The sequence below is a fragment of the Cydia amplana genome, chromosome 8 (genome assembly GCF_948474715.1).
Source record: "Cydia amplana chromosome 8, ilCydAmpl1.1, whole genome shotgun sequence".
NCBI classification, from domain to species: domain Eukaryota; kingdom Metazoa; phylum Arthropoda; class Insecta; order Lepidoptera; family Tortricidae; genus Cydia; species Cydia amplana.
The window spans coordinates 17,129,689-17,143,619 of NC_086076.1; the positions used below are offsets into that span (position 1 = coordinate 17,129,689).

General features: G+C 36.9%; 1 protein-coding gene and 1 long non-coding RNA gene across 2 annotated transcripts in view; one reads left to right on the top strand and one right to left on the bottom strand.

The window, feature by feature from the left end:
- The window catches only part of LOC134650165 (uncharacterized), a 74,240-nt gene that overhangs the window by 44,552 nt on the left and 15,757 nt on the right, over positions 1–13,931 (bottom strand). The window lies entirely within an intron of this gene.
- Positions 509–10,284, top strand: LOC134650147 (uncharacterized). The gene is made up of 6 exons (XM_063505003.1): positions 509–694; positions 5,193–5,398; positions 6,672–6,807; positions 7,034–7,167; positions 8,122–8,326; positions 10,146–10,284. The coding sequence occupies exons 1-6, from the start codon at positions 658–660 to the stop codon at positions 10,235–10,237; spliced, it is 810 nt and encodes a 269-aa protein (XP_063361073.1). The 5' UTR covers positions 509–657; the 3' UTR covers positions 10,238–10,284.

Consider the following 13,931-nt stretch of genomic DNA (forward strand, 5'->3'; position numbering starts at 1 on the left):
AACAAATACTTCTGGGTCTCAGGAGGATAGGTAAAAGCGCTGCAACTTACTCTGTTATGTTTTTTTTTATGGCATAGGATACAAACGAGCAAGTGAATCACCTGATGGTAAACAACTATCGTCGCCCATGGACACCTGCAACACCAAATGCGTTGCCAGCATTTCATATTGTGGCAAACGGTTTTGGCGTCAGCATAATGATAAAAATGCTTTCCCCCATGGGTGATGCTTCAGCTTCAAAATTAGTAAAAAACAAAGTCGCTTCCCGCTGTATGTCTGTCCCTATGTATGCTTAGATCTTTAAAACTACGCAACGGATTTTGATGCGGCTTCTTTTAAATAGAAAGAGTGATTCAAGAGGAAGGTTTATGTATAATTTGTTAACGCGTGCGAAGCCGCCGGGTCGCTAGTTTTATAATAAATAAATAAGACTTAACTACGAGTAAAACTTAGAAGGAAATCTTAACCGGAGAGCCAAAGCGGGCATCAACTGAAAAGCAAGCACCTCAGTACCGAGTCAGTCTCCAATGCGAATGGACGTCTGCCAGACTGTTTTCCTCTAAAATTACGTGACGAAAATAACGACGAATGTTCTTGTGATGACAGTGTTTTCACTTAAGTGTGATGTGATGAGACGTTTTCTAAGGTTTCGTGAGGATGTTCATCATAGCAGTTCTCAGCTTACTTATACAAGGTAATCAATGTTTTTAAGAAAACGCGTTGATGCTTTGTTTAAAAAAAAAAAAATCTGTTGTTTAAGCAGTTGCTTGGAAGTGGGATTTTAACATTATAAATCTAGTGATTTAAGTATTTTTTAAATCAAAGCTCGTAATCTGCAGAAACATTTATTAATATGTAATAGATTTATGCAAAAACAAGTCGGCTATGAAAACTAATTGATATGGTTTAACTCACGTATTACATGCATTCGGCATTCATTTTCAGGGGTGTATCATTCGACGCGAGAGGTACAGTTACGTCGATATTTTTAGACGGGACTGTATTAACTAGTAGTAAGTCCCACGTTGGGCGCCAAAGTTAACTGAAAATACTTTTTTGTGTAGATCATTTTATTCACGTGAAGTATGGCGAAGTCATAAATTATCGTTGGCCTAATTGTATTAATCGTGGTCACAATATATCTGCATTTTATTAAGGCACACACATTCAAATAACAATAGGGTATGTGAATACTAGTCAAATCAGTTTCTTATTTCGAACTGTCAAAACGATTTTGCTACTATGGAATTTATATGAAACACTAGCATGACGATGACGTCACAACCAAATTACCTACTCTTTATAGGATTATATGAGTTTTAAAATAAAAATAGTGTCTCAAAATAACTGCTGTTAACGTTTCTCTATTAATCTTCTGGTATGGTTCCTTCATGCATGGTATAAAATAATTTATTTTAAATACAGGTAAATACCCTATTAACATTTAAAATTTATTAACGGCTTTGTTTCCGTTTCTTAACGTCGTTTACACCGTTAAAATACAACACGTATACCTTATTGCCGAGACATAAGAGCCATTAAGTTAAGTTAAGAGGTGCTGTTTATTCGGTATAAATATTTCCTGTACCTTTGTCTGCTATTACGAAGATACTGGGTTCATGCAAAGGTCCTGAGTGAATCCGAGCCAGTCTTTTGTAAGTTTTGAAATGGGGGCTTGACGCTTGTAAAATAGACAAGTTGTTTTTGAAATTAAATAAAGTATTTATTCAAGTTTAACCTCTACATTATCAAATCTTACCAAGACATATTTTACAATACAATTTTGATATGTTCATGAAAAGATTCAACATTAAATAGAATGGACGACCTTTTTATAGGCCTAGATAAAATAATTATTATCTAAGACACCTATTTTTTTATTCATGACCTCACTCGATAAAATTATTTAAGATTTTCACCAGCAAAAGCCGGAACCTCGAACTAGGATGATATTCTGAATATTTTTATCAAGAAAATGTTAAATGTAAGTCACAATTCACAAATCAATGCGTTAATAAAGCCTTTATTCAGATAGGTCACGAACTAGAAGCGCGTCGGTGAATAATAAACTGGCAATCAAGGCTTGTTGTTTTAGCGTCAATGTTAAGTAAAATATTCAGCGCGTTCTTTACGCAAGACTTGGCTTGTTTACTTCCACGAGGCCGATTTTGATTTTACTAATTGTTAAGGTTTTCATTTGGTTTTGATACGACCTTAACCATCCCTCTCACTGATTGGTGCTCGCGAAATGCAATCAGAGTTGTGTCATTAGGAATTGCGTTTACACTTATTGATGCGCATCAGGCGTCTCAATTCAAGGTCGTAAAAACCCGTCACATATTGTTAATAAAACTGAAGATTTGGTTTGAAATTCAATCCTTACACCGAAGAAAATAGGGTCATATATACAGGGTGCCCAGTAATTAATGGATAACCTTCTAACCGCCGACCGTACCTTAGACTGTTCCAGAAAATGCCCTTATAGGTGTAGTAAAAGTTTCGTGATTTTCGAGATAATCAAACTTTCTGTCTTTTTTAATAGCTAGCACATACTTCAATCGCAAAAAAGAGTTATAGTTATGTGGTTTTTTCAAATGAGTCATAATGGCATTACGGCGGTAATGAGGTCCACAGAACGGTCTTATTCAGACAGCAAAGTGTGATGGTACGCCTACTAAGAGTTACAATTTGAATTAACAAAAAACTTGTTTTTATGATATAGGAGGCAAACAAGAAAACGAATCGCCTGAAAACAATTACCGTCACCCATTGACTCTTACAGCTCCAGAGGGGGTGCAAGTGCGAGAGTTTAAGTGGATCTCTCCAGAGTTCCAAAGCCTTTTAGAAACTGTAATAGTTTCCAAGCAGTTTCCCCTGAAAATCCAGTCTTGCACAGTAATGAAATATTAAATAAACCTGCGTCGGAAGCCGTCCAATGGAATTCCCACTCCAATATTTTAATCTCGCTGTTGTCGTAGAATGAAAATAGACTAGAAATCTGCGCTAGATGTCTGGGGACCGTGGTTGTGGAGCGATATTTTATAACTTGGAACGGCGGAACATGAAAAGCACCGGATTTCGCTAGAAAACTCATGTGCAATTGCTGGGGCTGCATATGCTGGTGTGTACTATGTAGCGTATACACTTTGACAATTTCAAATAACAGTGCCCTGTTTATCAAAACTTGTAACTTGTAATACAAGTGGAAGTCCCTTTTTGACAGCTTTTGTTAGAAAGGGACTTCCACTTGTATTACAAAGTTACAAGCTTTTAATAAACAGGGCACAGATAGTACCTATAGAATCATAGCGAGTGTACTATGGTTTTTTTTGCTAACCTTGATAGTACACTTTTAGCCAGAACGATGCCTTACCATTCTTATATTTTATGTTATACTTATTGTTATTCTTTTTTTTAAGGCTATTTCAGAACGTCTAAATTTATTAAAATTATACCTTGTGTCCAATACAGTAAAGTTATTTTAAATTTCTTTTGGTTGGGCTTATTTAAAAAAAGAGTTATATGAACATGTTCTAGCTGTTTTCAATACTTAAACGTTATATTAATAAATAAATAAATGTGCTTAGCTTCCAAAACTATCTACAAATAATAAAAAAATGAACTGCTATAGAGACCATCATTCGACGCTAGAGGTTTTAAATAAACTAATAGTTAGTCCCACGTTGGGCGTCAATGTTAACTAAAAACATTAGGTACTTTTTTGTGCAGATTCTACATGAAGTATTTTACGTATAATATAATTTAATAAAATTAATTATGTAATGTGATGTAGAAATGTTTCTTGAATAAATCTTAGGTACGAGTAATAAAGTAATTGGAAACTCGTTGCAAAAAGCTTTTGAGGAAATTCCATTAGCGCGCTTAGTGTAAAATATTAGTAGGGAGTTAGTGAGAATTATTCTATTATTTATATATCTGCTTCTTCGTTTGTAACCCATGTTATCAATGTACTAAAAGATAAAAGAACCTATCACAATTACTAATGAATACCTCATAACTATCGCTTAGGCGAGTAGCCTGATACTGGAATACAACTGCTTTAAACAGTCTAGTTCGTCGTCAACTTTAGTGAAAACTTTACAGATTAAGCTGAAGTTAGCTAAGATTTAAACAAGGTTTCCTCCTGTATTTGGTACTTGTCTTAAATAATTGTTGCACAGTCCAGTTTGTAGACACTCCGGGGAAATAAACGTAGATAGAGTAGATTAAATTTGCACACAGTGCTCCGTCAAGGAGAGGAATTTGATTTTAATTACGAGTGTTGGTTTAAAACTTTACATTATTAGATCTTTCATGGAGAATTTCGGTTTAAGGAATATTTTACTACACTTATATTTTTGGACTAGATTTTTGAGGAAGAAAAGCGAAGGCACAAACACCTATTGTCTCTAAAACGCACTTTTGGAGAGCGTGGAGACTATATTACATTATAATTGCTAGTTCCTCTGATTTCGTCAGAATAGCAATAATAAACCCTTAGTTTTCTTGAGCATTTTCATTCATTCGAATTCATAATAGTATTTTATGCAACCGTTGTTTAAGAGAGGTCAAAAAAGGCGAGTGGCGTGAGTAACAATTTGAGGCGAAGCCGAAGCCACGAGTATTTTTTGGCTCAATAAACAACGTTGCATACAATACTTTTTCTACGACCAAGCACTTACTTTAAAATAAAATTATAAATTTTACAAATATTTTTCATTCAAGAAGTAGCATAAATGGAGGGTACGGGCGGAAAAAGAATGAATGAAATAAAAAAGAACATGTCTATGGTTTACTTATTTGTCAGATATATATATTTAATATAAGGTTGGTAACAATGTATTTCATTCAATATTTTTTAAGTGGTCATTACACGAAGTATCGTAAGTGCCAAAAAGATACTGCGTGTATGCACAAATGCTTTTTTGGGGAATAGAGTAAAGACTTGTCTTGACAACTATAAGGTAGGGTTTGGTAAGGCAACTAAAGGTGTGTGCACGACCCTTTAAATAACAAATAAAAGTACGGGAGTAGAAAAAACAGTAAAAGGATACCTTATTTGTCCTGCATATTTATAACCGTAATGAAGCCTAGTAATTTTACTTTGTGCAAAAGTCAGTTGGTGAGTTTGCGGTCGTGTCACTATTACCTCAGTCTGTCTGTAAGTGCCTACAAAAAAAACTTTGTTGTAGAATCGTTACCGCTCCGGATGGTGCGCGTGTCGGTGCCGGCGTACCGCGTGCGCGGGCAGCCGGCGCAGCTGGACTGCGACTACGACCTGGGCGACGACGCGCTCTACTCCGTCAAGTGGTACCGCGACAACGAGGAGTTCTACCGGTACATGCCCAAGTTCGACCCGCCGAAGCACGCCTATAAGATAGAGGGGATCAAAGTTGATGTGAGTGCTCATTTTAAATCGTACATCCACTTATATAATAGTGACATAACAAAGAGCTGCTTTGTTTAGACCGTGAAGCGTGTTGAGTGATCTAAACAATAATCAAACAAACTTGGTTTCAATTGCAAATCCAAGTTCTGCCGAAACGAAGTGCTGGCCTGTTGGGTCAAAGACTCGTTGATGTCTTTTGTTCTATTGTTTTGTTCTGTCTTATAGCCGTGGCGCGTGGCAATAAGACGTGATTGGTGAATTTGTATAATGTGTTGTTACAGTAATTATACTGTAACAACACACTATTAAATTAAAACGTTGTAAACTTTACAGTCGTGGAATTCATAAAGAGAAGTAATATTACAGTTTGGTCTTAAAATGTATCATTAAAAATTTAACTTGGAAGAATTCAAAGGAGAATTGTGTGCCAATTGCAGAGATTTGTGATAGTTTCAACAGTCATTCAGGGGTAAATATTAATTTGATGAAGCACTACACAGCAGATCATCCAATTACTCCATTATGAAACTCATTCTTAACCTAATTAGGTATAATATCAGAAGAACCTTAACAATATCCAATATTTAAGAGTTATCTCAAAAGGTTACAGCAAAAAACATAATTCTCTAATGTAATAGGGTATTGTCCCTGTGAGCGTCGCTTCGCAAATATTGTTCAAAAGAGAAATAAGCCGAAGTCTGGACAATAGATCGGGACCGACTATTCAAGCACTGTCATTCCCATCACTGCTGAATTATTCTGAATAAGATTATTTTTCTAAAAGGATTTCTGTACAGAATTCCTAGAGGGGCAATTTCGTTGTTTTATTATTTCGATTTGATCTTGTACCTTGTTAACAAAAAGGTACTTTTTGGGTATTTATTTCGATATGGACTATTTTTAGATTGAAATGAAATGTCGTGGATAGTTTGGTAACCATTATTTTTTAAATTAATTGTACCCATCTGTTTATAAGTAACAGCACCGTCTTTTGTAAGAAGAATATACAATAATACTAGGTACTTCATAATACAAAAAAGCCATAAAAAGCATTGTAAGCATAAAAGGAAGGAATGGAAAGATTTGCGATGTCCTGGTAGGCTTTCCGTAGATCAATTGGTTAAGAGCAACACACGGATTGTGGAGGATGCGGGTTCAAGTCCTGCCGGAAGCGTAACTTTTTCCATTTTTTCCTTTAATATAAAATTCATAATACAACCCTTCATAATACAATCGCATCTCCGTACAGTGCTATGAGGGCTCATTATTGTTATTTCCGTAGGTAGCTAAGTCAGATGACCGCAAAGTGATCCTGCACCAAGTGATGCTGAAGACGTCGGGGCTGTATCGGTGCGAGGTGTCTGCAGAAGCACCGAGCTTCTCCTCGGCGGCTGGAGAGGGAAAATTAGAAGTTATTTGTAAGTACCTGTGCCATTAAAGGCCCGGTTCTAATACTTACCTACTTAAACACTTATAAATACTTTTGGGTGAATGAGTTAAAATTTTGCGTCCATGTTTGCTAGTACCATAAACAAAACTGCAAATTCATATTAAACATAAAAAAAAAAACGATTGGCCTTCTTAAGCGTAGGTATCTTAGGGCAACTGTACCTGTTTTTTGTAAACAAGATATTTTCCTTGTAGATTTACCAAGGGAGGGTCCTAGGATTACTGGAAATGAACAGGAGAACAGAAGAGGGGATTCATTATTCTTAAATTGTACGTCGGGGAGGTCATACCCGGCAGCCGTGCTCAGTTGGGACATCGATGGGGAAAAGGTAATAACTTATTATATTTTTTTTAACGATAACATAGTTTTTAGGTCGCTGTCCCCTTATGTTAAATATCTGTAAAAATATTATGCCTGACAACAACCAACGTGACGTACAAGGAATTGGTACATATCAACTGTTTGATATTTACTGGCCCTGACTGTTAAAGACCAAGTTTGGTGTTTGGTATCCATCCGGATTGAAGGACCAAAGCATTATTTATTGATGCTATTAGGTATCCAGTATTAGGTATTTAAATCTTCTCGGGGCAGAGGTGTAGGGTTGGAGCCGGTCTACCTAGCTTTATTTGACGTTCATAAGCGCATTGTAATTATGCCTACTTGAATAAACTATCTTTTATCTTTATCTTATCTTATCTTTATCCAGTCAAAATGAATATCCGAAACACAGAGCTGGCGGCCTAGCCGAGGTGACGATCGCTTGCGCTTCGCTATCGAATCGCTTTGTATCTCTCTATTAGTCTCTATCACTCTTCCATATTAGTGTGACAGTGACAGTTGCGTTTCGTTCGCTACAGAGCGTTAGCGATTGGCATGTTGTCAGTGCCGGCCCGAGCCCTTGATCAGGGTAGACTGAAATCGGGTTTTGGCGCCCTTCGTTGAAGTTTTCAAGCGCATTGTGAGCCCCCCCGCCACACTCGCGTCTTTCAAAACTCTTTTTTTTTCTCATTTGCCATTTTGGTGCCCCCCTTGCCATCCGGCGTCTAGAACGGCCGCTCCACTCGCTCTACCCTAGATCCGGGCCTGCATGTTGTCTACCGGGCCAGATATGTTTTAAGGTCGTCAGCTGGAATAAGCATTTAATATACCATCAACCCCCATTCATGTTCATTTTTCACTTTTGAGAATTTTGATGTGAATTTTGGTCCATTTAGCCAGATGGAGATCGCCACCAAAATTTGTTTAGGTGTACTAATAGTTACTTAACTTCCTTGTGAAGGTAACAGACCCGGAGCTCCTCGTGGAGTACCCGCCGACGCTGTATGCGCACGGGCTGATGTCGTCGGCGCTGGGCCTGCGGGTGCCGGTGGGGAGAACTATGCAGGTGCGGTGCACGGCGCGGGTCGCGCCCGCCTGGAGAGAGGGCAGCGAGGCTGTTGTTGGGAACAGCCAGCTGGCGGATAGCAAGGAGGCTATGTTGCTTGGTGAGAATTGATTTCTTGTCCATAACTATGGTTGTGTCAATCGTTGCAAGCGAGGTTACACAAACAGGATACTCGTTCGCGTGTTCTTCGCTCTGCCGCATCTACGAGCCTGACGTGAAAGCGAAAAGACGGCGTCATGTCCACAATTTTTGTAATTTCGCGCGCAGTGATTGTTTTATAATAATTATTTAGTAATTTAAAACCCGCGTATGTAACCGGAGTTTTGTATCCAGTTACATAAAAATAAAAAATGATCCTCATAGGATACTGGTATCCAAGTAATAGGATTTTTACCTTTACTGATACCTGTATGATTGTACGTAACTAGTATCCAGTAAGGAATAAATAATACTCTTATATGAAACCATGAGTGATCCGGATTCATGCTTTACCTGTTTTATTATTTTTTTGTAATTGAAGACATGGTGTGGAATAAGTGACGAATTTCGTGGTGAGAAAAGAGTGAAAAGTACCAGGGCAACAGAAAGTATTAGGAGTTAGTCTACGCTTAGTTCATTATATTTGAGTTGCAAAGTTATGCCCAGTTGTAGCAGTACCGTGCTGCCTACTGTTCTCCCCACTGCTCTGCCCTCGTGTGAAACTGGCATTATTACTTGCAATAAAATATATTCTTCGACATTGCGTCTTCAAGAACCTCAACTTAATGCCGCAGACACGATATCACGTCCTCAAGAACTCGAACGTAATGCCGCGGACGCGATATCGCGACCTCAAGAGTTTGAACGTAATGCCACGGACGCGAATTCGCGTCTTATCTATGATTTATGAGAGGTTGATAATACCATACCTATCTATCTTTTAAGCAGTTACCTACGAGGAATATAAAGTACTTTCTCGTAATCATTAGGAAATTTTCCTAGGTTGTAACTCGGTTACGTGAAAGGAAAAAAATATATCACCTGGATACCAGTATCCTATGAGGATCATTTTTTCTTCTTAGGTAACTGGTTACAAAACTCCGGTTACATACGCGGCCGAAGGGAAGTATGCTGCAAGCACACGATGTCATTGCAAATGACATGCAGTTAGCTTGGTCCAACACTTATGCTTGAAATTGATTTTGAAAGTAGCGAAAGCGAACCCTTCTAATTTTTTATTTGCAAGATTATTTACATTCACGATTTTGTTGTGAATTGCTTTCATCATGAATTGTTCCATGCCTTGAAAGAAATTTCGAGCGTTCTGAAAGTCTTCATAATTTAACTATATAAATTAAACCTAAGTTCCTAAGATTCGACATAGATTATACGTTAAAGACTTTAAGCGCCTTGTTCGACACTTTGCGAGAAAGCAATTTCGCTCCGGGCGACTAACGCGGGTTGACGGAAATGGAGCCCAGCTGTGACAACTTTGCCAAACTGTATCGACGCGATTACGGCCTGCTGCCTTTGCCACTGCATAAAAAGAATACTCTTAAATTAGATATATAATTAACACTGCTTATTGTTGCCTGAAGCCAATTTTAATGGCATTTATGACCGAGTTGTATACTCTGCGTTTCATTTCAATTGAGAGGAAAATATTTAAAGTTATTTTAGCGTATTTATTCAAGACTAAAGAAATGAGTATTCGGGCCTGCGTACGGCCGAGTGGGGCACGCACCAATTGCAGCAGTGGCAGTTTGTATGGCAGGTTGTGGACTTTATTGCCAAGTCAATAAATCGACATAGATGATTTTACTTTATGCGCTAGAGCATAAATAGCACCTTTTCGCCGCTTACACATGACTTAAACACCAACTTTACGAGCATGAGAAGTGAAAGAAGGTTTTCATATTCACACAGCTGTATTGTTCCAGTGAAGAGCTCAAGCGACGTGTCATCACCGAGCGTAATCCTGTTAACACTAGCCCTGGGCCTGCTCATCGCGCCGACGCAATCCGGCACGTGATAAATTATCTCTGGTCTTATATTAACTAACGTGATTTAGGCGTAACACTCCAAATTATTTACCCACGAATAGACCGTAAACTTGATGAATGAAATCATTGTTACCTGCATTATTTTTTCACAGGCATATTAAATGGTAGTTGAACTATTTTTACCTTGTAGACTCTGTCTGTAATAATAAGTCCTTTAATTTGCGATTGTAAGTTTATCCTTTTATTTGAATTGTCAAATACAAACTGTTTGGATATAAAATGTGATCCAATCAGTTTATATTTTTCCCTTTCAATTTAAAGTTAATGCTTATTACACCTATAATACCCATATCGTTTCAGGTTGAATGGTATACCCATAAGCATGTATAAATATTTTTTTTCATCGTTTTATTATTTACGGAGTATGTTACTTGAATGGTGTATTGGATAAAGTTTCATAACGGCTTACCAGGAAGATCTATTAGAACTTAGTTATTACGCTCTATGAGAACAAATTTGCCCTAGTTTTGCTGTGATGACTTATAAGCTTAGTTTTTATCAACTAAAATTAAATTTACCGAAGAAAAGGAAACCTTCGACCTAGTTAAACTTCAGTATAGTGGTAGAAAAATTGTAAGAAAATAATAGACTGAATAAATTGAAGATAATGGATCTATTCTGTTCTGATTGAAACTTTCACATCCTTTAAAAAACAATTAATAATAAAATCAAATTATTGCAAGTAAGAAAATAACAACCATGTATCGATTCAAAATATAATGAAAAAATTAAGGGATAATTAATTTGTAATAATATAATAAAGGGATAATTTCTATAATTTGTTGTACCTATAAAAATAGTTTTAATTGCGCTTGACTGTCATTTTATAAATAATAAAGTATCAAACTTAAAATGTAAGTATTTTTCTCATTTTTCGTAGTTCTGGAAATTGATATGTAGGTATGTATATGTACATATAATGATACTAAGATTGTTTAATTTTAATCATTTTAACATTACGAGAAGGTATTCTTCTGATTTTCACTGTAAATAATACTGGTTTCTATTTGCTTTTGTTGTTAAACTAAGGTACCTAATGAGTGAGACGCTGTTTTAGTTCCAATAAAGAACATCTGTTGGGTTTTGCCGTTTTAATATAGACATTTTATATAAAAATAGGTAAATCGAAATAAGTATGTATAATTATAGTTTGTCAAAGGACTATCTTATTTCAAACATAGACAGAGATAATCATACTATCTTTGTCTTACACTAGTACTAGCACCCAAAAGAAAAGGATGAGTAGAGTCTCTTCGGAAAGAGAAGAGTCGTGGAATGTATTGGGCCCCATACATTCCACGGCTCTTCTCTTTCCGCACAGATTCTACCTATAGTTTTTTTGGTTCTTATTTACTAACGAATTGGTTTGACAAACTATATTAGTACAGTCGATATCAAAGATTTATGTTTACACTTTTGCACATTACTAAGGAGTAATGTGCAAAGGTGTCATAACGCTAAAAATGTAAACATTGCTGGGCGTTTTTTTTTTGTTGTCCCCTACACTTTTTTTCAAATTTGGGGTTTTTTATGTTATTTCTACTCAGAATCACGAGCTCTTTCTATCCTAATAGGTAAAATAAAGTGTCCCAAAATTTCCATACATTTTTCGATCTTTCCATTCCGCGACCGCAATACAAAGTCTATGAAAAATGGTGACGTAATGGAAATAAAAACCTTAGGACACTTTTTTTCTCCTATTAGGATAGAAAGAGTTCGTGATTCTGAATAGAAATAACATAAAAAATCACAAATTTGAAAAAAGAAGTGTAGGGGACAACAAAAAAAAAACGCCCTGCTATGACGTCGACTGAACAAGCTTACAAGTATAATTCCAGTTTTAAATTCTTGGTTCACTGTTGATATGCTGCTCGCTGATACGATATTCTGCCCGATTTTACGTTCTTTTGGGAATCCTATCTATAAACCTATTTCGAAACAGGGATGTTGCGGATGCAGATTTTTTGACATCTGCGGATGCGGATGCAGATGCGGATATTTGAAGGCTCACATCCGCGGTTGTGGATGCGGATGCGGATGTCATGATTAGGTACTTAGAAAACGTCAAATATTCCATTTTTAGTATTTTTTTATTTAAAAAAGGAAACGTTTAGTATTTGAGCAAGAAAATAAGTGCGTTACATTTAATAAACAGTAACTTGGCCGACTTTTCTGGATCTAGACGATTTCGTTATAGGTAATGACGAAATTACCTAGCACTTACGCCGCCGCTAAGACGTTCCTGTACCGACTTGTTCGACATCCGCATCCGCATAAGCTCGATGCATAAAATCGATGCGGTTTTATGCGGATGCGGATGCAGATGCGGATGTTGAAAATAATGCGGAAGTTCCGCGGTTGGACATGTGTGTACTTAGTTTCTGCAGAGCGAGCTGACAGGAACATAACCTTTTGAATGGTCACTGATTCATTAAATATTAAAATTAAAGAGCAAGTAAATGTCAAATTTGTCCAATACGTGTGTAAGATATTATAGTATAGAATATGGTTTCATTATGAATACCTGCTAGTAATTATTACTTAATAACTACAGCTGTTGATATGACAACATAATAATTAATGACCACATGGGGGAACTGTTTTGTACATATGGATACAAATATGCTACATGGTAATAAATTATTCTCGAGCACCTGTTTGTAAATAAGATTCCGTAGCCGAATTGGTTAAAGGATGTGTCCGGGCCGGAGCTTCCGGAGCTTCGTTTTCAACGGAAAGCGTCACATGATCACCTGTCCATCTGTCATAGAAAAGTAAGCGCCGGAAGCTCCGGCCCGGGCACGGTCCGGTCTAATGAGTGAGTCATCCTTAAAGCGGAGCTGTTATAGTTTGCCATGTTAGTCTGTCCGTATACGTCTTTGAGTATGTTTTATATCTGTTACCGTACAAACCCGTTTTTAGTGAAACCCAGTTTTCACCAAGGCTCTTAAATAGTGCCACCTGCAACAATGATGAGTAATGCAGGGCACTCGGTGAGCATCGAAGACATTTTAGGTCTTCTCTATTTTCTGGCCTCTGGTATTCCTTCTAATTTGAGTGAGCCTCACCTTGTATTTGTTTAAGACGGATAGGATAGATATTATTCCAACTGACATACCTGCAGCGTGTTATAATTATTTCCTGTTAGTCAGGACACGTATGAAAATTATCCTTTTAGCGTAACATATACCTAATGGCCGGGACGTTGAAAGGGTTGATGTTTGTCAAGTCGGGGACAAATGGGTGCTAATAGCTTGTAGATTTGCTGATAATTCAATAACTACATTCGTTTGTGGACACAAACTACAATTCAATTCACGACTTTGTTTCCTGCAACTGGAAAAATTGTATAGATTATTTGTTAACCTCACCTCGATTCAATTTGCGGTTGTATTAAAAGTACACGCTTATGTAGCATTCAGTACATAAATGCACGGTAATTTCCATGACTTAAATTTCTTATACTTAATTAAAACTTGGAAACTTTCAAAACGTTTCTAAGGAAAATAGTCCAAGTATATTGTTATATTGGCTCCATTTTATCATCTAAGTACCTAATTCGATATCAATCACTCTAATTTACAGCTCTTTGTAAATGGAATAATCAAATTTATGGTTGCGTGTCAGTAATATGTAACACCCCACTAGATGTTCATTGTCGTT

Excerpts from the sequence above, each read along its gene's own strand:
- LOC134650147 (XM_063505003.1), top strand. The coding sequence starts at position 658 with ATGTTCATCATAGCAGTTCTCAGCTTACTTATACAAG. Across the intron at positions 695-5,192 it reads TCTCAGCTTACTTATACAAG|AATCGTTACCGCTCCGGATG; the intron begins GTAATCAATGTT and ends ACTTTGTTGTAG. Across the intron at positions 7,168-8,121 it reads GGGACATCGATGGGGAAAAG|GTAACAGACCCGGAGCTCCT; the intron begins GTAATAACTTAT and ends TTCCTTGTGAAG.